The sequence below is a fragment of the Pongo abelii genome, chromosome 7 (genome assembly GCF_028885655.2).
Source record: "Pongo abelii isolate AG06213 chromosome 7, NHGRI_mPonAbe1-v2.0_pri, whole genome shotgun sequence".
NCBI classification, from domain to species: Eukaryota; Metazoa; Chordata; class Mammalia; order Primates; family Hominidae; genus Pongo; species Pongo abelii.
This window is the reverse complement of record NC_071992.2, coordinates 158,946,207-158,972,188: the sequence shown is the minus strand read 5'-3', so window position 1 is coordinate 158,972,188 and position 25,982 is coordinate 158,946,207. Positions and strand designations below refer to the sequence as shown.

General features: G+C 57.5%; 1 protein-coding gene across 4 annotated transcripts in view; it reads right to left on the bottom strand.

The window, feature by feature from the left end:
• The window catches only part of ADGRB1 (adhesion G protein-coupled receptor B1), a 102,450-nt gene that overhangs the window by 40,469 nt on the left and 35,999 nt on the right, over positions 1-25,982 (bottom strand). For all 4 annotated transcript variants that reach the window (XM_054518966.2, XM_054518963.2, XM_054518964.2 and 1 more), the window contains exons 14-17: positions 23,798-23,941; positions 23,196-23,271; positions 22,885-22,987; positions 21,510-21,553 (exon numbers count right to left, since the gene is read on the bottom strand). In XM_054518966.2, the coding sequence (XP_054374941.2) occupies positions 21,510-21,553; positions 22,885-22,987; positions 23,196-23,271; positions 23,798-23,941 (367 nt within the window). The remainder of the gene's footprint in view (positions 1-21,509; positions 21,554-22,884; positions 22,988-23,195; positions 23,272-23,797; positions 23,942-25,982) is intronic.

Here is a 25,982-nt window from a genome sequence, read left to right as displayed (position 1 = left end):
GGAGGGCACGGCCAGCCCGCCATCGCTCACCTGGAGCCTTGGGTTCCCCCTTCACCTCCCCCACCTCCCCGCAGCTGCCCACCAGCTAATCCCACCAGCCTTTATCTGAAAATGCATGGAGAGCCCCACAGTGCCCACCCTCCACAGCCACCACCCGTGCCCTGGCTACTGTGGCCGCCGCCCCTTGCCCTCCTTCGTCTGGCCTTCCAGGGCGCCAGTCATTTGAAATATGTCAGGCTGCATGGCCCTCAGCTTAGAGCCCTCCAGCGGTTCCCTCTTCACTCAGAGCAAAGGCCACAGTGCTCCCAGGGCCCGCAGGGACTGGCCCCAACCTCCCTCACCCAACCTCCCAACTCTCCCCTCTGCCACAGTCCCGTCAGTAACCACGGCTCCCAGCAGACCCCTCCAAACCCAGTAATGGCCGCAGCTCCCAGGCAGCTCCCAACCCAGTGTGGATCCCCACCTCACGTTGCCCTCAGCCCCAGTGCAGGGCCACAACCTTGTCCCCATCTCCCAGGGGAGGGCAGCTCAGAGAAGGCCTCCCCAGCTGGCTAGTGGGGAAGGACCTGGGCCCAGCCCTGCTCGGGCAGCCCCCACAGGCACCTCCACTGAGCCCGGGGCAGGTAGGAGGCCTTGGGAGAGCCCACCGTGGCTCCTGTGCTCTTGGGGCCCCTGCCCTGCACCCCCGGCAAGCGCCTAGACCATGCTTGTCCAGCCCGGCAGGGGGTCCAGCAGCCAGCTCTATTCTCACCCTCGGAGCTCAGCTTCCTCCTGTGAAATGTGCCCAGATCCTCACCCCGCACCTGTCCATGGGATGGCAGAGCACAGTGCCCGCACAGGGCCTACTCATTCATGGGACACAAGGGGACAGTGATGGGGAGGGCGCACTAAGAGCCCACCCACCCACCCGCCCACCAGGCCAGAGCCTTCACTGCATTCACGATGCCTCCTGCCGGCCCACGAAGCAGGTGCTATTATGGGACTGTGCGCTGTCGGGGTCCCCTTGGATTTGATGGGCTAATTCACACTCCAGTGTGAATGACTCACAGGGTGTCCTCCCACAGAACAGAAAGAAGCCAGGAGTGGGCACAGCACACCGCAGTGGGGGAGTTCAGGCGCTAGGCAGGGAGTGGAAATGGTGTCTCTGTAGGCAGAGGCCTCGGCTTCTAGGCCTGGCCTCAGGAGCCTTCATGGGCTGGCCTCCCCAGTGCCCCTTAAACCAACACGTGGCTGGATCACACCTGGGTACAGGCCCCTTAGTCATGCTTCATCCACCAGGAGTGCCTGGCTCCCACCTCTGCCCATTGACTTCTTGGCCATAGATCAAGACTGGCATTGTGTCCTCCTCCAGGAAGTCTACCTGGATAACCAGACTTCCCCCCTGCCCTTCCACGAGCTCCTGGGCATTGCTCCTGACCCTCAGCCAGACCCTTCCCCACTGCTGTGCTGGGCTCTCCTCCCTGTGTTCTGCCTCACCCAGCAGCCAGAGCCCCCCATGACCATCCCGGAGGAGCCTCGCTTGGCCCTGGTGGCCCTGCCTCTGGTGGCCCTGCCTGCACAGGCCAGCCCAGCAGGTAAGCCAGCAAACGGACGCCCTCTGCTGCCTCCAGGCCTTGGTCCTGGCTGGTCCTCTGGCCACAGGCCCCACATCCTGTGTGATTAGCCTCTCCCTCCAGGGCTCCCGGAGCCACTGCCTCCCCTAAGAAGCCTCCTTGACTCCCACTCCATGCCCAGTGCCTGTCTGGCTGCCAGTCTGTGAGGATCTCCAGGGCAGGCCCGGGTCAGCTCTAGTCCCTCCAAGCTCAGGGCCTGGGGGCAATTGCCTGGGGTCATGAGGGGATCCTGGTCGCTGTGACCCATCAACCTTGGCATTTGAACACCTGCCTGACCTGGGTCTTACTGAGCCCAGCTTGCCAGATGACTCTGGAGCCTGCTCAGGCCTGGTGCCCTGTCTATGAGGCTGGTTCCTGGGCTTCTCCCAGAGCTGCCCATGTCTGAGCCTCCCTCAGCACCGACAGGTCCACAACCAGGGCCTCCAGGGCTTCTCATATTCCTCATGATGCAAGATGCCAATCTCCTGGCTCCCACCTGGCGCCGCCACACTGAGTCAGGGCTCCTGGCCACAGGCTACCCCTGGGCTGGAAAACCAGCCCTCCCCAGGGTCCAGCAGCTCTTCTCCTGACCTACTTATCCACCTGGGCAGAAGCACAGAGGCCCCAGGCTGTCTGCCAGGCAGAATGGAGCTCCTGAAGAGGGCAGGGTGCTGGCTGCCCAGCCTGGCAGAGAAGTGACCTGGAGCAGGAGGGCTGGGGTCCTGCAGGGTTGCTCAGCCTGCTGCCCCTCCCCAGCAGGAGGCTGGCACTCAGAAGCCTGCCCCGAGCCGTCTCCCTTCATGCAGACCCGCACCTGCTGCACCTGCAGCCCTGCTCTGCCTGGCCTGTCACCTATCCCTGCTGGCAGGGGGCCACTGCCCAGACCTCACACCCTTTTACGCTCCAGCCATTGGTACCCAGTGGCAAGGTCAAAGGGCCAGCACAGTCTCTCGCTCACTCAGCAAGTGCCTCCCTGGCCTGGCCTGTGCCAGGCCCTGTACTGGGCACTGGGCACCCCCACGAGCTCTGCCCTGGCTCTAGCAGATCCCAAACCTTCCCCCCCATTACAGCCAGCCCAGCCTCATCTCCTCCCAGACTGCCATGACCTCGGAAGTGCTCCCTTGGCTCTCCCGCCATTTCCTCACCCACCTGGCCTGCCATCTGCATGGCTGCTGGGCTCTGGCTCCTTAACTGTGTCATGGGGGGTCTCGCTTCCCTCGGGGGGCTTGGGCTGCAAATTCACCTAAGAGCTGGGCCTACCACCACCACCACTTGTCACCACAGCCTCCACCCTCATAGCTACCACTGAGGCCAATCACTATCAACACCATCTACAATACAACCAGGACCACTACTGTCACCGTCGCCACCGCCACCCCCCATGTGTTATCAACACCATCATTACCACCAGGTCTCACCACCACTACCAACAATACCATCAGCCTTCACCACACCACAATCATCACCTCGAGACACAACCATCAGCCTCACGCCATCAACAGTACTGCCACTACCACCAGCAGCAGCAACACCCACTCTCTCATCATCAACAACACAACCATTGCCACCACAGCCTCACCACCATCCATGACACCATCAACATCATAAATACCACTCTTTCTGCCACTATATCACAACCACCACCACTACCAACCCCATCATCAGCACCAAAACCATACACTATCAACGATGCAACCCTCACTACCACCAGCCCCAGCATCACCATCACCAATCACCATCCCCATCTTCACTACAGCCACCACTCCATCATCAAAACCACACAACCATCAGTACAACCACCCTATCATCACCACCACCACCACCTCTGCCTCCATCCTCAAAACCACACAACCATCACTAACGCCACCCCACCATCACCACTGTCATCATCAAAACCACACAATCATTACCACCACCCCATCATCACCACCACCACCACATAATCACTCCTACCACCCTACCTCCATCCTCAAAACCACACAACCATTACTACCACCACCCCATCACCACCACCACCACCATCACCATCACCACTGTCATCAAAACCACACAATCATTACCACCACCCCATCATCACCACCAGCACCACCACCATCACCATCACCACCAGCACCATCACCACCACCACCACCACTTCATCATCAAAACCACACAACCATTACTACCACCACCCCATCATCACCACCACCACCCCATAATCACCTCCACCACCCCACCTCCATCATCAAAATCACACAACCATTACTACCACAACCACATCATCACCCCCACCCCGACCACCATCACCATCACCACCACTACTGTCATCAAAACCACACAACCATCACTACCACCATCCCATCATCACCACTACCACCTTACCTCCATCATCAAAACCACACAAACATCAATACCACCACCCCACCATCGCCATCACTGCCACCACCATCACCACCACCACCACCATCACCATCAACACCACATCACCCTCAGCACCACCACCACCACCACCACCACCATCACCACCCCCACCACCACCACCATCACCACCCCACCTCCATCATCAAAACCACACAACCATCAATACCACCACCCCATAATCAGCACCACCACCCCACCTCCATCATCAAAACTACACAACCATCAATACCACCATCCCATCATCACCACCAGCACCCTACCTCCATCATCAAAACCACACAAACATCAATACCACCACCCCATAATCAGCACCACCACCCCACCTCCATCATCAAAACTACACAACCATCACTACCACCACCACCACCATCACCATCACCACCACACCTGAATCATCAAAACCACACAAACATCAATACAACCACCCCATAATCAGCACCACCACCCTACCTCCATCATCAAAACTACACAACCATCACTACCACCATCCCATCATCACCATCACCACCCCACCTCCATCATCAAAACGACACAAACATCAATACCACCACCTTATAATCAGCACCACCACCCCACCTCCATCATCAAAACTACACAACCATCACTACGACCATCCCATCATCACCACCATCACCCCACCTCCATCATCAAAACCACACAAACATCAATACCACCACCCCATAATCAGCACCACCACCCTACCTCCATCATCAAAACTACACAACCATCACTAGCACCACCACCACCATCACCATCACCACCCCACCTCCATCATCAAAACCACACAAACGTCAATACCACCACCCCATGATCAGCACCACCACCCCACCTCCATCATCAAAACAACACAACCATCACTACCACCACCACCACCATCACCAGCACCACCCCACCTCTATCATCAAAACCACACAAACGTCAATACCACCACCCCATAATCAGCACCACCACCCCACCTCCATCATCAAAACAACACAACCATCACTACCACCACCACCACCACCATCACCACCCCACCTCCATCATCAAAATCACACAAACATCAATACCACCACCCCATAATCAGCACCACCATCCTACCTCCATCATCAAAACCACACAACCATCACTACCACCATCCCATCATCACCACCCCCACCCCACCTCCATCATCAAAACCACACAAACATCAATACCACCACCCCAAAATCAGCACCACCACCCCACCTCCATCATCAAAACTACACAACCATCACTACCACCATCCCATCATCATCACCACCATCCCACCTCCATCATTAAAACCACACAAACATCAATACCACCACCCCATAATCAGCACCACCACCCCACCTCCATCATCAGAACTCCACAACCATCAATACCACCATCCCATCATCACCACCATCACCCCAACTCCATCATCAAAACCACACAAACATCAATACCACCACCCCATAATCAGCACCACCACCCTACCTCCATCATCAAAACTACGCAACCATCACTACCACCACCACCACCAACACCATCACCACCCCAACTCCATCATCAAAACCACACAAACATCAATACCATCGCCCCATAATAAGCACCACCACCCCACCTCCATCATCAAAACTACACAACCATCACTACCATCACCACCACCATCACCATCACAAACCCACCTCCATCATCAAAACCACACAAACATCAATAGCACCACCCCATAATCAGCACCACCACCCTACCTCCATCATCAAAACTACACAACCATCACTACCACCATCCCATCATCACCACCGCCACCCTACCTCCATCATCAAAAACATACAGCCATCACTACCACCAACCCATCAGCACCACCACCACCACCACCACCACCACCCCACCTCCATCATCAAAACCACACAAACATCAATACCACCACCCCATAATCAGCACCACCACCCTACCTCCATCATCAAAACCACACAACCATCACCACCACCATCCCATCATCACCATCACCACCCCACCTCCATCATCAGAACTCCACAATCATCAATACCACCATCCCATCATCACCACCACCACCCCACCTCCATCATCAAAACCACACAAACATCAATACCACCACCCAATAATCAGCACCACCACCCCACCTCCATCATCAAAACTACACAACCATCACTACCACCACCACCACCATCACCATCACCACCCCACCTCCATCATCAAAACCACACAAACATCAACACCACCAACCCATAATCAGCACCACCACCCCACCTCCACCATCAAAACTGCACAACCATCACTACCACCATCACCACCATCACCACCACCACCCCACCTCCATCATCAAAACCACACAAACATCAATACCACGACCCCATCATCAGCAGCACCACCCTACCTCCATCATCAAAACTACACAACCATCACCACCACCACCACCAACACCACCACCACCACCCCACCTCCATCATCAAAACCACACAAACATCAATACTACCACCCCATAATCAGCACCACCATCCTACTTCCATCATCAAAACCACACAACCATCACTACCACCACCACCACCATCACCATCACCACCCCACCTCCATCAACAAAACCACACAAACATCAACACCACCACCCCATAATCAGCACCACCACCCCACCTCCACCATCAAAACTGCACAACCATCACTACCACCATCACCACCATCACCACCACCACCCCACCTCCATCATCAAAACCACACAAACATCAATACCACGACCCCATCATCAGCACCACCACCCTACCTCCATCATCAAAACTACACAACCATCACCACCACCACCACCAACACCACCACCACCACCCCACCTCCATCATCAAAACGACACAAACATCAATATCACCACCCCATAATCAGCACCACCACCCCACCTCCATCATCAAAACTACACAACCATCAATACCACCACCACAACCATCACCATCACCACCCCACCTCCATCATCAAAACCACACAAACATCAATACCACCACCCCATAATCAGCACCACCACCCCACCTCCATCATCAAAACTACACAACCATCACTACCACCACCACCACCATCACCATCACCACCCCACCTCCATCATCAAAACCACACAAACATCAATACCACCACCCCATAATCAGCACCACCACCCCACCTCCATCATCAAAACTACACAACCATCACTACCACCACCACCACCATCACCATCACCACCCCACCTCCATCATCAAAACCACACAAACGTCAATACCACCACCCCATAATCAGCACCACCACCCTACCTCCATCATCAAAACTACACAACCATCACTACCACCATCCCATCATCACCACCAGCACCCTACCTCCATCATCAAAACCATACAGCCATCACTACCACCATCCCATCAGCTCCACCACCACCACCACCATCACCACCACCACCACCCCACCTCCATCATCAAAACCACACAAACATCAATACCACCACCCCATAATCAGCACCACCACCCTACCTCCATCATCAAAACCACACAATCATCACTACCACCATCCCATCATCACCATCACCACCCCACCTCCATCATCAAAACCACACAACCATCACCACTACCATCCCATCATCACCATCACCACCCCACCTCCATCATCAAAACCACACAAACATCAATACCACTACCCCATAATCAGCACCACCACCCTACCTCCATCATCAAAACCACACAATCATCACTACCACCATCCCATCATCACCATCACCACCCCACCACCATCATCAAAACTATACAACCATCACTACCACCATCCCATCATCACCATCACCACCCCACCTCCATCATCAAAACCACACAAACATCAATACCACCACCCCATAATCAGCACCACCACCCCACCTCCATCATCAAAACCACACAATCATCACTACCACCATCCCATCATCACCATCACCACCCCACCTCCATCATCAAAACCACACAAACATCAATACCACCACCCCATAATCAGCACCACCACCCCACCTCCATCATCAAAACTACACAACCATCACTACCACCATCCCATCATCACCACCACCACCCCACTTCCATCATCAAAACCACACAAACATCAATACCACCACCCCATAATCAGCACCACCACCCCAACTCCATCATCAAAACTACACAACCATCACTACCACCATCCCATCATCACCATCACCACCCCACCTCCATCATCAAAACCACACAAACATCAATACCACCACCCCATAATCAGCACCACCACCCCACCTCCATCATCAAAACCACACAAACATCAACACCACCACCCCATAATCAGCACCACCACCCTACCTCCATCATCAAAACTACACAACCATCGATACCACCATCCCATCATCACCACCACCACCCCACTTCCATCATCAAAACCACACAAACATCAATACCACCACCCCATAATCAGCACCACCACCCCACCTCCATCATCAAAACTACACAACCATCACTACCACCATCCCATCATCACCACCACCACCCCACTTCCATCATCAAAACCACACAAACATCAATACCACCACCCCATAATCAGCACCACCACCCCACCTCCATCATCAAAACTACACAACCATCACTACCACCACCACCACCATCACCATCACCACCCCACCTCCATCATCAAAACCACACAAACATCAATACCACCACCCCATAATCAGCACCACCACCCCACCTCCATCATCAAAACTACACAACCATCACTACCACCACCACCACCATCACCATCACCACCCCACCTCCATCATCAAAACCACACAAACGTCAATACCACCACCCCATGATCAGCACCACCACCCCACCTCCATCATCAAAACTACACAACCATCACTACCACCACCACCACCATCACCATCACCACCCCACCTGAATCATCAAAACCACACAAACATCAATACCACCACCCCATAATCAGCACCACCACCCCACCTCCATCATCAAAACCACACAAACATCAACACCACCACCCCATAATCAGCACCACCACCCTACCTCCATCATCAAAACTACACAACCATCGATACCACCATCCCATCATCACCACCACCACCCCACTTCCATCATCAAAACCACACAAACATCAATACCACCACCCCATAATCAGCACCACCACCCCACCTCCATCATCAAAACTACACAACCATCACTACCACCATCCCATCATCACCACCACCACCCCACTTCCATCATCAAAACCACACAAACATCAATACCACCACCCCATAATCAGCACCACCACCCCACCTCCATCATCAAAACTACACAACCATCACTACCACCACCACCACCATCACCATCACCACCCCACCTCCATCATCAAAACCACACAAACATCAATACCACCACCCCATAATCAGCACCACCACCCCACCTCCATCATCAAAACTACACAACCATCACTACCACCATCCCATCATCACCACCACCACCCCACTTCCATCATCAAAACCACACAAACATCAATACCACCACCCCATAATCAGCACCACCACCCCAACTCCATCATCAAAACTACACAACCATCACTACCACCATCCCATCATCACCATCACCACCCCACCTCCATCATCAAAACCACACAAACATCAATACCACCACCCCATAATCAGCACCACCACCCCACCTCCATCATCAAAACCACACAAACATCAACACCACCACCCCATAATCAGCACCACCACCCTACCTCCATCATCAAAACTACACAACCATCGATACCACCATCCCATCATCACCACCACCACCCCACTTCCATCATCAAAACCACACAAACATCAATACCACCACCCCATAATCAGCACCACCACCCCACCTCCATCATCAAAACTACACAACCATCACTACCACCATCCCATCATCACCATCACCACCCCACCTCCATCATCAAAACCACACAAACATCAATACCACCACCCCATAATCAGCACCACCACCCCACCTCCATCATCAAAACTACACAACCATCACTACCACCATCCCATCATCACCACCACCACCCCACTTCCATCATCAAAACCACACAAACATCAATACCACCACCCCATAATCAGCACCACCACCCCACCTCCATCATCAAAACTACACAACCATCACTACCACCACCACCACCATCACCATCACCACCCCACCTCCATCATCAAAACCACACAAACATCAATACCACCACCCCATAATCAGCACCACCACCCCACCTCCATCATCAAAACTACACAACCATCACTACCACCACCACCACCATCACCATCACCACCCCACCTCCATCATCAAAACCACACAAACGTCAATACCACCACCCCATGATCAGCACCACCACCCCACCTCCATCATCAAAACTACACAACCATCACTACCACCACCACCACCATCACCATCACCACCCCACCTGAATCATCAAAACCACACAAACATCAATACCACCACCCCATAATCAGCACCACCACCCCACCTCCATCATCAAAACCACACAAACATCAACACCACCACCCCATAATCAGCACCACCACCCTACCTCCATCATCAAAACTACACAACCATCGATACCACCATCCCATCATCACCACCACCACCCCACTTCCATCATCAAAACCACACAAACATCAATACCACCACCCCATAATCAGCACCACCACCCCACCTCCATCATCAAAACTACACAACCATCACTACCACCATCCCATCATCACCACCACCACCCCACTTCCATCATCAAAACCACACAAACATCAATACCACCACCCCATAATCAGCACCACCACCCCACCTCCATCATCAAAACTACACAACCATCACTACCACCACCACCACCATCACCATCACCACCCCACCTCCATCATCAAAACCACACAAACGTCAATACCACCACCCCATAATCAGCACCACCACCCCACCTCCATCATCAAAACTACACAACCATCACTACCACCATCACCACCATCACCACCACCACCCCACCTCCATCATCAAAACCACACAAACATCAATACCACCACCCCATAATCAGCACCACCACCCCACCTCCATCATCAAAACTACACAACCATCACTACCACCATCCCATCATCACCAACATCACCCCACTTCCATCATCAAAACCACACAAACATCAACACCACCACCCCAAAATCAGCACCACCACCCTGCCTCCATCATCAAAACTACACAACCATCACTACCACCACCCCAAAATCAGCACCACCACCCTGCCTCCATCATCAAAACCACACAACCATCACTACCACCACCACCACCGTCATCAAAACCACAGTGATAATTGCATCACTACGGTCACCCCCATCATCACTATCACCACCACCACTGCCATTAACAGCACAGTCATTACCACCACTGTCACCACAACCGTCACCTTTACTGTCCCTTCGCAGTCATCACAATGACCACTGGTCACCCATGGTCACCAGCATCACCTCCACTATGAGCACATCATCATTCTCGTCTGCAACACTGCCGTCGCTTCATCAGAACCAGCTCCATCACTGTCCCTGGAACTGACACTAGCCTGGTAACAGTCACCAGCATTCGACAACAAGCGTTTATCCTGTGCTCACCACGTCCAAGGCGCAGTGCAAGCAGAACCAGGCTGGCAGGAGGGACGGCCACCACCATCACCAGCGACAGGGCATCCACGCCATCACCACTGCCTCACACCTGACACCCCTGCCCTCCAGGGATCTCCAGGCTGACCCCGCTCCCTGCAGTCATCTCTGGTGACCTCCAGATTGTTCCACCATCCCCCTGCTTCCAGGCACCTCTGCACCAAGGGCAAGGTCAGAGAATGGACACTCACGGCCACTCTGCCCTCCCTGCTCACGTGGAAGTCCTTCCCTTTGTCTACCTCATATCCTGCCTTCCCACATGCTTCAGAACAGTCAGTCACCACCCTCTCTGACATCAGGGAAACACTGAGGGGCCTGGGAAGGTGGGGCTTTGATGAAGCCTTTTCTGCTGCCTTAAATGAACCATTGTGCTCCTGGGTACAGGGACATGGGTGCTGAGCAGAGGAGGCTCACGGCCTTCCAGGCCCATCCCCGTGGCCCAGACCCCTGCAGCCGCCCCTCCACCTGCCCTCGCCCCCACGAGGCATGATTGAGAGGAGCTCCCCAGGTGGAGGAGGGCACGGGGGGGCGGTGGAGGAGGGCACGGGGGGGCGGTGGAGGAGTGGCACGGGGGGCGGTGGAGGAGCGGCGCGGGGGGCGGTGGAGGAGCGGCGCGGGGGGCGGGGGAGGAGCGGTGCGGGGCGGGGGCGAAACACAAATGTCCAGCCTGCCTGCCGCGATTCCAGGCAGCGCCAGACAGGAGCCATGGGACTGGCGTCTTGCATTGTGAGGAACATGAGAAGCCCTGCGGGCCCCAGTCGCAGACCTGTCCGTGCTGAGGGAGGCTCAGACATGGCCCAGGAGCCAACCCCACAGGCAGGGCTCCAGGCTTAGGGCCGGCTGAGATGGCTGCTGGGGGCCATCTGGGTGCAAAGGATCCGGGTGGGCATTGAGGGGTCACTCCACTTGGGCCCAAACCCATACGCCTGCTGTGACCCCATTCTGAGTGCCGGCTTCTGGTCCAGGTCTGGGCCTGTCTGGCTCTTCCAAGCTCCTGGCAGAAGGCCCGGCACCGAGCAGGCACCCAGGAAGTGGCGACCCTCTCCTTGCATCTCCCCGCCACCCCCAGCTGTTCCACCTCTGCTCACCTTCAGGGCCAGAGAGCTCACCCTGTCTGCTTCTAAAAGGCGGCATGGGGACGCAGGCAAGGCGCCCCCGGAGGCCCAGGGCCTGAGCAGCCCCACCCGCCCCAGCCGCTCCCAACCCCACCTCTCGCAGACATCTCGCAGGCAGCGCTCCCACCGCGGCGCTCGGCCTCTGGGCCTTTGAGGCGCCTGGGGCCTGGTGTGGACTCCAGCTCCCTCTTCATAGCCGGTGCACGCTCCCTTCCTCGAGGAAGCCCACTCCCAGAACTGGCCCCGAATCCCAGCACGCGGGTGGCCAAACCCCAAATCTCCGGCCCCCAAGGGTGGCGCTCTGTTGAGCAGCTGCCTGCCGTCCTCTCAGAAGCCGTCCTGGACTTGGAGGGTAGGACGGTGCCCACCTGCTGAGCAGCCCGACTCCCGTTCCGTAACACTCACAGCAGCCTGGCTTTACAGACACAGAAGCCAAGACTAGAGGAGGGGGAAGTCACCCACAACCACCCTGCCAGTGAGGAACAGGGCTGGAGCCCTGCCCCTCCCAACTGCCAAGCTACCCTGTGTGTGTGTGCCAGTGAGGGGCCTGCCTGGAGTGGGCATTCGCAGCCCACGGGCTCCCCTACTTGGCACAGTTGGGGTGGGTGGGGGATGGATGGCACTGCCCACCAGGAACGGGGTGAGCAAAGGCCTAGCAGCCTGTGGCTGGGGCAGGCCTGGGAGACACAGTCAAGCTCCCAAGAGAGGGAGAGAGAGGCTGGGGCCCTGGGGAGGCAGTGGCACAGAGGTCTGGCAGGCAGACTAACAGGTCTGTTATGCCCACCGGTCCCCTCCTCCAGTGCCGAAGTCCCTCCCAGCCATGCCTCATGGGGGCTGTCACAGGCCCTGCATCTGGCAGACTTTCTATAGAAGAAAAAGAATGGAGGCAGGAGGGGTAGTGTGGGCAGGGAGGGGGCGCAGGGGGGAGATGTGCGGGGAGTGGTAGGCCGGGGAGGTGCAGCGGCCCTGGGCCCTTGCTGGTGGCTGGTGGTCTCCAGTTGCCCAGGAAGCTCCCTGGACTGGGAGGAGGGCAGAGACTCTCACTATAGTGGTCCCTCATCTCCTATCCCATTGCACATTTGAGGAAACTGAGGCCTGGGTGTGCACAGCCAGTGTGGCCAGATCTATGAATTCTGTGCTTGAGGGAGGGGCTGCCCTGGCTGCCAACCCCAACTATAAGACTTGCACACCCCCAGCCCTCAGGACACAGGAGCCCAAGCAGGCACCCAGGGCAACTCACAGCTGCGTCTTGGGCAGCCTGAGTGTGTGAGCCAATGAATATGGAAGCCCCCAGCCCCAGAGAGGGAGGGATCCTGTTAACGTGGGGCACACTCGGACTCCCTGAACAAACTCCTCCTGAGGGCTGCTGTGTGCCTGCAGCCATGGCAGAGACCAAGGCCCTGCCCTCGGGGGCTCCTGCTCTGCTGGGGTAGGGCAGACAGAACACACACACAGATCCAAGGACTCGCTGCAGATCAGAGCTGCTGCCCGGAAGAAAGAGACAGGGGTGGGGGGGCAGAGAGGCCTGGAGCATGTGGAGAAGAGGGTACTGGGCAGGGACAGATGGGGTCCCAGAGTTCCTGAGCAGGCCCTGTGGGGGAGTAAGAGGGCCTGGGGAAGGGCAGCTGAGAGGCCCCTGGGCCAGGCAGAAGAGCTGGGTCCATTCCCAGATGCAGAGACCTTGGGCAGGCCCGAGGGTGTGTCCTGGACTGGGAGGAGGCTGGCCCACTCCAGGTTCAGGCCATGGGGGCTTGCCCACAGGCGTGACCTTATGACCTGGTCCATTCCCTCCAGCTCTGAAAGCTGCCACGAGCCCCTGCATGGGCGAGGACCCTGCGCCCAGAAAGAACAGGCCCACACAGGCCTCTGCCAGCCCCTGCTGCCCCTACGCAAGGACCAAGCAAGAGGACATTCAGAGAAAGGGGTACTCGCGAAGGGGCTGGTGCCAGGCCCAAGCCGCTGCAGGGGCAGAAGCTAGGCCAGGGTGGGCTCATCTTTGAGAGTAGCACTCCACCTCTCCCCCGTCCCCGAGGCCCCACCCAAGCTGGGAGAGGCTCATCCTCCCTCCCTCCTCGATCACGGTGCAGATACTGAGGCTCTTCTCAGGCACCAAAGAGGCCTCTGTTTTGGGTGCGTCCCCTCCCCCTGCACCCCTCCCCCAGCCTCCTCTGCCCCCATCAGGAACCGGCCGGCGTGGGAGAGACTGAGCTGGGAACCGGCTGCTGACAGCGACCCGGGGACCCTGCCAAGTCTTCCTTCCGCTTCCCCCCCCTTGGCCTGCCCCCTCACTGCCCTCTCCAAGGAAACCAGGAAAGGGGTGGGTGAGGGAGAGGCTCTTAAAGGGACCAGGATGCTCACTTGGGCAGGGGTCCCAGGGAGGGACCAGGGTCTGGGTCCCGAGCCAGGACAGTTGAACCTGATGGGGGCCCCACAGGAGGCAGGGCTGGAGGCCCGCACAGGCCAGATGGGAACCACCCATGAGGTGGCCCTGGATCTGCCAGCGAGCACTCTGGGCCTCAGTCTCCTCAGCTGTCAAATTGGTTAGTAAAGATGGGTGAGCTGAGACAGCCTGTGTGCACTGAGTGAGGCAGCTCTCATGGTGCATGGCCTGGGGCTGAGCTTCAGGAAAGGAGTCCAGCAAATGTCCCTCTCACACGTCCTCCTTCCACACACGCCTGCCAGGAGGAGACCATGTCCGGCAGAATAAGGGTTCTGAGAGCCCGCAAAGTAGGGAAACTCCCAACCCAGTTGGACAGGAGTCTCCCGCAGGACTTCTCAGGTCATTATGGTCAATAGGAACCCGGGAGCACACGGAACGCTGCCCTTCCTAAAGCCATGAGGATGGGCTGGCTTCTGGCAGAACACCCCATAAACGCTAGGGTAGCATGGTAAGGGCTTCAGGTCTGTGGCCCGGCTCGTACTAACATCCCCGCTCTGGGACTCCACTGAACCACATTTCGAGTAAAGACAGAGTGCATGATCTCTCAGGATCTTGCTAGCTCTGACTTTTATACTCGGTGAAACTCTGGGTTATTTACATTTTTTAGAGGAGTTTTAAAAGACTGAAAAATATTTGCAACTCTTATGTGTGAAACACCCAGGGAGCTGTCCTTTCAGGACCACAGAACCTAACTCCCAATGTGTGCTACTGGCCTCCATCAACTTCCTGTCACCCACCAGCCCATCCTTTTCTCCACCCATCATTCACTCATCCACTCATGTATCCAGCCACCCACCCAGCCATCCATACCTCCATTCACACATCCGGTCACCCACACACCTATCCACCCACCTATTCACCCATCTATCCATCTACACATCCAGCCAGCCACCCACCCATCCATACCTCCATCTGCACATCCAGCCACCCACACACCCATCTACCCACCCATCTATTCACCCATCCACCTGTCTACCATCTATACATCCAGCCAGCCACCCATCTATCCATCCATCCATACCTCCATCCACACATTCAGTCATTCACGCACCCATCCACCCACCCACCCACCCACACACCTATTCACCCATCCATCCATCTATCATCTATACAACCAGCCAGCCACCCACCCATCCATCCATACCTCTATCCACACATCCAGTCATTCACGCACCCACCCATCCATCCACCCATTCACCTATTCACTCATCCATCTATCTACCATTTACACATCCATCCAGCCACCCATGTATCCACCCACCCATCCACCCATCCACTCGCCCATCCATTCATCCCATTCACCTATCCATCCATCCACCCACCCACCCACTCATGCACTCATCCACCCACCCATCTACTCATCCATCCAGCCATCATCCACTTCTCCCCAATATATGTCCAAGTCCTAACCCCCAGAACCTACGAATATGATTTTATTTGGAAACATGGTTTTTGTAGATGCAATTGAGTTAGGGATCTTAACTGATACCACACTGGGGTTGGAGGGGGCATAGATCCATGATTGGGGTCTTTACAAGAAGAGAAAAGTACAGAGATACACAAGGCAGAAGGCTAGGAAAAGACAGCAGCAGAGACCGGAGTGACGCCGCCACAAGACAAGGAACACCAAGGATTTCCTAGAGCCACCAGAAGCTGGAAGAGGCAAGGAAGGAATCTTTCCTAGAGCCTTCAGAAGGAGCATGGCCCTACTAACACTTTGATTTCAAGATTCTGGCCTCCAGAACTGGGAGATAATAGATATCTGTTGTTTTAAACCACCCGGTTTGTGGTAATTTTGGCAGTTTGTTAGGGCAGCCCTAGGAAACTGATTCTCTATCCCTCCAGCCATCTTCCATCTTCTTTCCTTCTCTCAGTCACCCATCCATCCACCCCTATCTCTAGCCTTCCATGCATGCTGTCATCCACAGTCCGCCCACCCACCCTTTCCCATGCCAGCCATCACTGGTCACTCACCCAGCCATGCGACTGTTCTTCCGCTGCCTCCCCATCCCCCAGCAACCCACAGCTGCACCCTGGGTGCATCCCTCTGGCAAACAGCCGGCTCCCACAGATTATCCACACCCCCGCTTGTCCACACTGCCTAACAAGAACCCCCTCGCACATCCATTTCTGCATGCAGCCACGTAATCACTGCCTTGCTCATAAACCACTGTTGATTCTCACTGGGTCAGTGCTTAGTTCTAGGGATACAGACATGACTTTGACATAACTGCCACTGTCCCCCCACCCCACTCCAGTAGAGACACCTGTGGTCAAGGAACTATACAGGGATGGGCTATGGTAGGGGCAATGTTTATGGCTTGGAACATATGGGAACTCTGCAACCCCCACCTCCCGCTCTGCTCCCCATTTTCCTCCCTAGCATCCCCAGTCCCCAGGCCCTCACCACCACAAGCCAGGGTGGTGCAGGGGTATGGGGGAGCAGGAGCACCTGAGCCATGCTGCCAGGCCAGCATTCAGGACTGGATGACCCAGGGTGTTTGGGCCTGGGAGGTTGGGGTTTGGTTATGGATCTGGTTGCTGGGGTGCAGGGACACCAGGTGCTCTTAGGGCTCAGGGTTTACAGAGCATGAGCAGACACCATGGGCTTGAGTGTTGAGCCCATGGGTGCAAGTGTGTCTGCACAACCAGGGTGAGGCAGGCAGGTGACCTGCATTGCAATGGAAGCCTGTAAGTCTTCCTAGGCTGAGCGGGTCACATGGTCAATTGCTGTATGTGGCTGGAAGAGGAGGTGGCCCTACAAGCATGTGACACACACAAGTCATTCCAGCTAAGACACCAGAGCAGGACTCGGCCTGTGACCAGGATCAGGACCCAGTGTATGACCAAGGTCAGGACTATGTGTGGCTAAGATCTGCGCTCAATGTATGAACTGGGCCAGGGCTCAACCTGTGACCAGGATCAGGGCTTAGTATGTGACTAGGATCAGGGCTCAGCCTGTGACCAGGATCAGGGCTCAGTGAGTGAGTATGATCAGAACTCAGTGTGTGAACAGGGTAAAAACTCAGTCTGAGTTTGGGATCTGGGCTCTATCTGTGACCAGTTCAGTTACGAATAACAATTACGGCTCTAAGAGTTCAGTACTTCTCAGCTGATGGTGACTGATGGCTCTCACTCCCCTCCTGCTTCAAACCACTGCACTCCTCACACACAGAACCCCTCCCCAGACACGAGACTCTTTCCCATCCAAGTGCGCAGCGACGCAGGCCCACACCAGCTTGGACCCGGTCCCTTGGTGTCCTGGTGGAAACAGACCTGGGCCCCTGCCCGTGGTCTCCATTTCAGGTCAACTGGGAAACTCAGCTGCCCGGACACAGTTCACAGGGCGAGGAGTGGCCCCTGCAGCAGTCGAGGGAGGTGCCATCCAACCCAGAGCGGAGGGGAGGCGAGGGGCAGAAGGAAGGGGACCGAGGTCAGCCCCAGTCCCTCCCTGCCAGCCGCGGCCCGCCGTCTAGGGCTCCAGGCTGCCCAGTTCCAAAGCAGACGGCCTCGGTCACTGTGCTGTGCTTTCAGCAGGACTGCAGGAGTCTCAGGGCCTCAGCTCCTCACAGGCAGCAGGTGTGCAGCGTGGCCTGGCTCCCGGGCAGGGTCAAGGACCCAAGAGGCAACTCGGGCACAATGCTGCCAGGCACTGCGTGGGCCACACTGGCACCTGCCTCCTGTCCTCCTGTCCTGAAGTCCTGGACCCAGGCACCAAGACCTTAGCACTCAGCGCATCCAGCCGGTGATGGGGTGGGTGGAGCACCTGGTGTGACTGGCGGGTCCTGGGCCTTCCCCACACCTGTGACTTTTAGGGTCGATGGAGGCCACGTGGACGCCAAACACCCTGAGGACTTGACCGCCGTCCTGCTGCCCCCGCCCCTGCCTAAAAGCAGGCAGATGCTGGCCATAGGGTCAGGAAGCCAAGGCTCCCAGGGCACAGGCTCTGCCCAAGGCCACACAGCATGTCCTCTTCAGCCACAGTCGGGTCCCTGGGGCACTGTCCTTGTCCCGGCTCAGTGGACAGGCCCCTCACAGCCTGCTGCCCTGGAGGACAAAGGGGATGCTTTCCTTTCTAAAAAGCAATGGGGCCCACACCCTCCATCTGATAAGACTGCCTGGGGACTGATCCCAGTACGGGTGGAGCTGTCCTCGCAGGGTCGCCGGTCATGCAGGCGTTTATGTTGGTAGAGAGGGAAGGCTCCTGAAGGCCACCAGCAGGGGCTGGTTGAGTGAACCAGGGCGCAGCCCCCCGAGAGCTGCAGCAGCCGGCGAACAGCCCGGATGGAGGGTTTCTGCACTGTGGGGAGGGGAAGTGCTGGGGCTGTGGGGGAGAGAGACTCACCTGCAGCTCCCGCACTGACACCCCCTGAAAATGCAAAGCCCAGGGGTGGGCCTGGGTAATGCAAGCAGGGGGGCTTTTTTCTTGCATTTTCTTTTTCCACCCTTACGAGAGCTAGAGAGCTGGCTCCCCAGGGCTGCAGGGCACCCAGCTTTCCCCAGCCCGGCTGCCAACTCCAGGCCCAGGGCAGGAAACATAGCAGAGTCCACCGTGTGGGGTGCAGAGAAGGCAGGAGCCTGGCGTGACCTGCCAATCCCACCTTGAGGCCTTTGCCCTGGCTGCTCCTTCTCCTGCGACGCTCATCCCCAGACACACACGCGCAGAGCTGTGCTTGCCAGGCCTCTGCTGAAACCTCCCCTCTCCTCGGAGGCGTGCATGACCCTGCTTGCAAAGGCACCTCCCCACCCGCATCCAGACCCTGCTAGCTTCCCTTCCCAGCCCATGCATGGCCAGGCATCACCACACTGCTCCGTCTGTCCCTGTTCCCCATCCCTCCTCACTGGGGAGAGGAGGCTAAAGGCTGGGACCTGCCAGAATAGTGCCCATCAGATGGTAGTGACCGCCGGAGGAAGGGTGGTGAGCAGTGGGCGATGGGTGGATGGATTAAAGAACAGGCAGACGGAGGAGCGGGTGGATGGGTGGTGGGTAGAGGGTGGTGGCAGTGGATATAGATTAAAGAACAGGTGGACGAAGGAGAGGATGGATTGTTGGTGGGTGGAGGGTGGTGGCAGTGGGTATAGATTAAAGAACAGGCAGGCAGAGGAGAGGGTGGATGGGTGGTAGGTAGGTGGAAAGTCATGACACCCAGACCCCACTAACTGTCCTCACCCTGCCGTGGCCTCCCCTGAGCCCCTGCCTGCCTCTGCCTGCTTCTCCTGGCCAGCTCCCTGCTCCTCATGCCCTCAGCCTCCCTGCCCTTGCTCCAGCTGTCTCCTGAGCCACCTGCATCCCTCTCCCTGTCAGGCAGCCTTGTCCTCCAACGCCTGCCACTCAAGGAGCCTTCCCTTGTCACTGAACTACCCACCACGCAAGGGACCATCACATGTGCCACTGACACCCAGGTGGCCACGCTGACCACACACACTCAGCCTGGGAAAGGGGTGCAGGGAGGCCTGAGGCTGGTGATGTCAGAGCAGCCAGGAGGGACTGGGGCTGAGGGAGCCAGAGGAACACGCTCGGAGGAGGCGGGTGGCAGGGTGCACACACCCAGGTCCCTGACCACACACTGAAGACCCCTCAGCCTGGAGCCACACGTCGGGACCTGGCCACCATTGCTCTATCCATCTCCCCATGTCCTGGCCTAGCTCAGCCCTGGGCGCTGGCACTTTGGGCCTTTACACAGACTCTTCCTCTGACTGGGTAAGGTTCTCTTCGCTGCCCCCGCCTTGCTGTCTGGGAGGATGGCCCCACTCTGGCACACCCACCAGGGCCCCGAGATGGCACCCCACAGCCTGACTGCTCCTCACGGAACCCCACATGGGGCGTGGAACTTGCTCCAGCTGTGCCACAGCACCTGGGCCGGCTGGCACCCAACAAGTGCTTGGCCTGCAACTGGCACAGGACATAGGGCCACTGAAGACCCCAGGGGCCCACCCCCCCATCTGATGAGCCTGAAGTTCCAGTTCCACCCCACGCTGCCCTGGTCTGTCATGGAAGCTTCCGCAGCCCCTCAGCACCTGGCACCCACCTGCAGACCTGAATGCCAGGATTCCACCTGCTCTGGGCATGGGGCTGGGGGGCAGGTGGCAGGCCAGGATGCCTGCCCATCACCTGGCCTGGGGTTGGACCTCCATGTCCGCTCCTCCCTGAACTGTGGACATCCCTGGGAGGGGGTGGGAGGCGGCCTGGTGGGCTCCAGAGCCAGACAGTGAGTGACAGGTGGTGACAGGGAGGCCCATGCGGGTACACAGACAGCTGGGGGGCCAGCGGCCAAGACCTAAAACCTGCACCCCTCCCCTACTGGGCCAGCCTCCCACGAACCCCACCTCAGACCCCCAAGGCCATGAAATCCAAGTGAACTTACACATCCGTCTCATCCCACAGGATACAGGTCTGGTTGGTGGTGCCCTGGGAGAGAGGGGAGAGGAGTCAGAGCCCCTGGCAGCCAGGACCAGCCCTGCCCTCGGGTCACCATGGGACCCACCTAAAGGTGTGCTGCCAGGCACGCTGCCTGTGTGGCTCCCTTAACAGACTGCGTTTTGCGAGGAGGAAACTGAGTCCAGGGTGGAAACAGCAGTGGCCCAAGGTCACCCGGGCTTGGCACAATCCCCCACCACCCATGTGGCCTTGGGCAGCTCCTGGCCCCTCCCAGAGCCCAGGTCCAGTGGCCGGGCTGGGCAGCAACGGCTGAAGTCCGTCTCTGGTATGAAGTAGGGTGATGGGAAGACCCTTCCCCTGGGGCTTAGTGAGTAGGGGTCACCGGGCACACAGTGGCCTCTGTAAGCACCCTGCACTGCTCTGACGTCCAGCTAGCGTTCCTGGGACACAGCCTTGCCAGGCCTGCCACACACTAGCACTGCCAAGATGGGGCTGTGACAGCAGAGATGGCCAGAGCTCCTGAGGGTGGCTCTTAGGTGCAGCCTGCTCAGAGCAGCTGTGAGACTCAGTCCTCACCCAGCCCTATTGTTCCCACTTGATAAGGGAGGGAACCATGGCACAGAGAAGTTGAACAACTCTCCCAAGGTCACACAGCTAGAAAGGACAGGGTGGGTTCTCCCGTGGCTTCCTACAGCCCTGGCCTGGGCTGGAGGCCTGGCACTGCCCAGTCCTGGTGCGGTAACCCAGGCAACGTGTTCTCTGGGGGCCCTGGTTCTCGGCCCATCAGGAGGGCATCTCGGCCCCTACTCCCCTGAGGCCTGACGAAGGGCTCTGGAGAGCTCCAAGGAGCAGGGTTGGGATCTGGCTGGGCTCACGTAGCAGCCGTGGCCTGGAGGCCGGAGCTTCCGGCCAGGGAGTTCTGGGAGGATGCTCCTGTGCTGAAATCCCAGAGCCCCTGCAGGCGAGGCCTGGCGTCAGCCCTGGCGGTGCCGGCAGAGGGTGTACTTACACCTCCAGCTTCTCGGTGGCCAGGCGTTAGGGGGCCAGAAGTCATGGGACAGGCTCCACTTCTCAGAAGGGGAACAACCAGGCCAATGGGGGCTGGAGGGCAAAGTGGTTGGAGCCCAGGTGGGGAGTCAGGCACAGATGGGGTTTCAGCACCTCACTTGCTGTGTAACCCTGGGCAAGTCACCTCACCTCTCTGAGCCTGTTTCCCCACCTATAATCCAGGGATAAAAGCAGCTCTCGCAGGTTAGAGCTGTTGTGAGGAGGCCCCAAAGGCTTAGTGGCTGAGGAGTGGGACAGAATTCACGCACACGCGTTTCTGCTGGCATCAGAGTGTGCACGCGGACGGCACTCACATTATACATGTGGGCAAACTCGATCTCCAAGGGTGTGCGCAGGGAGCGAGGCGGGGGTTTCACAGTCACGGAGATCACCTTGGAATTCAGGACGGTCGTGTTCCTGCAAGAGCCAGAGGCACAGGTGTCGGGGGAGACTTCCCAGCCCAGGCTTCTCCCAGCCCTCCCCCAGGTGCCCCCGAGGGCCCCTGTACCCCTCGCCACCCTCCACCCCCAGCCCATCATCCACACTCCTCCAGGCCCCCTGGCCTCCCCCTTCACATCCTGTGGCTGGGGTCCTGCCCACCCCACGCCTGCCCTGCGCTGCCCACCTCTGCAGGGCCAGGAAGCTGCCCAGGTTCCTGTAGAGCACGGTGCCCACCACAAACACGGATGCTTCATCGGCCTCTGGAAGAAAGTGCACTGTCAACCCCAGCCCGCCATCCCCATAGCCAGGGTGGGACTTGGCAGCCTGGCCTGGACCCCGCTGTCACTGGCATCTGCCGCCCATCTTCAAGGTCATGTCCAGGGCCCTGGCGGATGGTGAGGCCCACCCACCCACGGACACAGTGCTGCAGCCAGGGAGCTGGGGCAACGGTCAGGTGGGAAGAGGGAGACTGGGCCATTCCCTGGGGCATCCTGAGAGTTGTGGGCAGGCAGGACATGGCTCTCTTCCAGGTAACAGGGTCCTTGACATGTGACTCCCTGTCCCTCCCTGAAGCGAGGTGGTTCATCTTGACCCCTCTGCCTGGGCCTCAGGGTTGATCCGCAGACCCTGGCCCCAGAGAGGGCAAGGAGGGCTTCCTGGAAAAGGGGACCCCCTTGAAAACCGCCCAACTCTGAGGCAGCAGCTAGACTCCAGAGGGGTGGCGACCGTCCGACTCTGGGGCCCACTTCCCCCATGAAGGTCCCCCCCACTCCCTGGGCCCCTCACCTGCCAGCCCCGTGGAGAAGACACTCTTGGACACAGTGACCCTGTCCTCCGGCACCTTGGCCCAGTCACCCGTGGCCCGCCAGCCCTTCATGGGGAAGCTGATGTCAGTGGCTCCGCTGGCTGGGAGCTTATGGATGCTGAGGACTGGGAGCAGGGGCAAAGGCGGGAGAGACAGAGAGAAGGGAAAGTCACAGATGTGGCGGGGCCTCAGCTGCGGGAGTTGAGGTGCAGGCCTGGCAGTGCAGGGTGATGCCGCGGGGTGCCCATGGCTCAGAGGCAGGAGTGTGGGGGCCACCTGCCCCAGCCCCAGCCCCAGCCCCCAGGGTACAGACCCCAACTCCCTGCACCCTGGGCCCTGTGCAGGCTCCACACTCCCTGGGTGGGCCTTGTTCCCAGACCTCAGTGAGGTCCAGGAGCAGAGTCAGCAAGGAGCATCAGGCAGAGGCTGGGCCGGGCCTGGTCCTGCTGAATTGGAGCCACGGTGAGGGGCAGGGAGCCTGCCCCTCCCACCCTCCATGGCCCAGAAGGTGGTCAAAGGCAGATTCTGGGGTCTGTCCTGTGGCCATGGAGGGATCCGCAGGGACCAGGCACCTCCTCAGCACCCCCCACTCCCTCCTGGGACAGGGGAGCCCAGCTGCCCTCCGGCTCTGTGAGCTGATCCCGCCTCCCCTCCCTCTGTAGAAGGGGGATGGGGGCTGCCCTGCCTCAGGGCTCAGGCATCAAAGGGCAGCATGAGCCACGGTGAAAGACCGGATCCAGTGTTCCCTCCCATTCTGGGAAGGAAGGCATTGGGGGTGCGGAAGGGCCCTGAGCTCAGGGTGGATGGGCATGGGAATGAGGCAGCAGGTTTAGGGGCAACTGGACGTGGGGATGAGGCAGCAGGTTTGGGGCAACTGGACGGGAAGAGAGTTTGGGGAAGTGCCGCTGGGGCGGAAGCAGGTGCTGACAGGGACCCACCACTCTGGGGGAACCTGGCTCTGGGGCTGTGGCCTAAGCCCTCACAGGCCCCAGTGGAGCCTCAAGAATGCAGCCCAAGATGGGGCAGGGAGAGGAGGAGAGGGCATGCGCATCAGTACCGCCAAATGCAGCGGGTGGCAAGGATGCCCGAGAACAGGGTTTTGCACCATGGATGTCACTGGCAGCCCCAATGGAAGGCAGAGGCAATTCGGACTGGGTGGGCACCCAGTGAGCAGAGGGGCAGGAGGGACCGGCAGAGAACCGGGGGTGAGGACAAGAGGAAACGTCAAAGGACAGGTGGCCTGCACGGGCAAGGGGCTGCTGAGAAGCTGCAGTGGGGAATGGGGGCAGACGGACGCTGGAGCAGCGCCCTGGAGCAGGTAAAGGGGTGGGAGGCTGGACACAGGGTCATCGAGGGGCGGTGGAGGGCTGGCACGGGTACCAGGTTGGGCTGCAGCAGGTGTGCCCGGGTAAGGGGCAAACTTTGAACTATTTCATTGGAACAAGATGAAAAGTGGCAGAATTATTGAAATAGTAGCAATCAGTCGTGTTGATATTTCTAGCTGAGGCATTTCACTATGGAAAAATCAGAACTTTGTCTTTTTTTGTTCCTTAAAGAGACAGCCTGTTGCTCAGGCTGAAGTGCAGTGGTGTGATCACGACTCACTGCAGCCTCGACCTCCTGGGCTCAAGCGATCCTCCCGCCTCAGCCTCCCTAGTAGCAGGGACTAAAGGTGCACCACCATGCCTGGCTAATTTTTTAAAAAACATTTGTAGAGACAGGGTCTCACTGTGTTGCCCAGGCTGGTCTCAAACTCTTGGGCTCAAGCAATCCTCCTGCCTTGGCCTCCTAAATTGCTGGGATTACAGGCATGAGCCACTGCGCCTAACCTCAGTCTTTAATTTAAAAGGTTAATGCTAGTTAGCCTCCCAAAGACATTATAATAAGAATGTCGATGCGCCTTGGACATGTTTTAGTGGGACTTGTTCAAGTACAATAGGCACGAAGCTATGGTTTCCACCAGACACGTCTGAGTGCTGCCTGCAGTACGGGTCTGGTCGCATGGAAGTTAGGGTTGCTTAACTTAAATGTTCTCGGACTGTGTCTGTTTTAGGCCTGGGGATGGGACACCTCAGGAGTGCCAAGCACCTTCTGACGAGATGAATATTGAAATGGACACTTCTATTGGTGAAAACACTGGGTCATCAACCCGGTCATGGCAGGTCT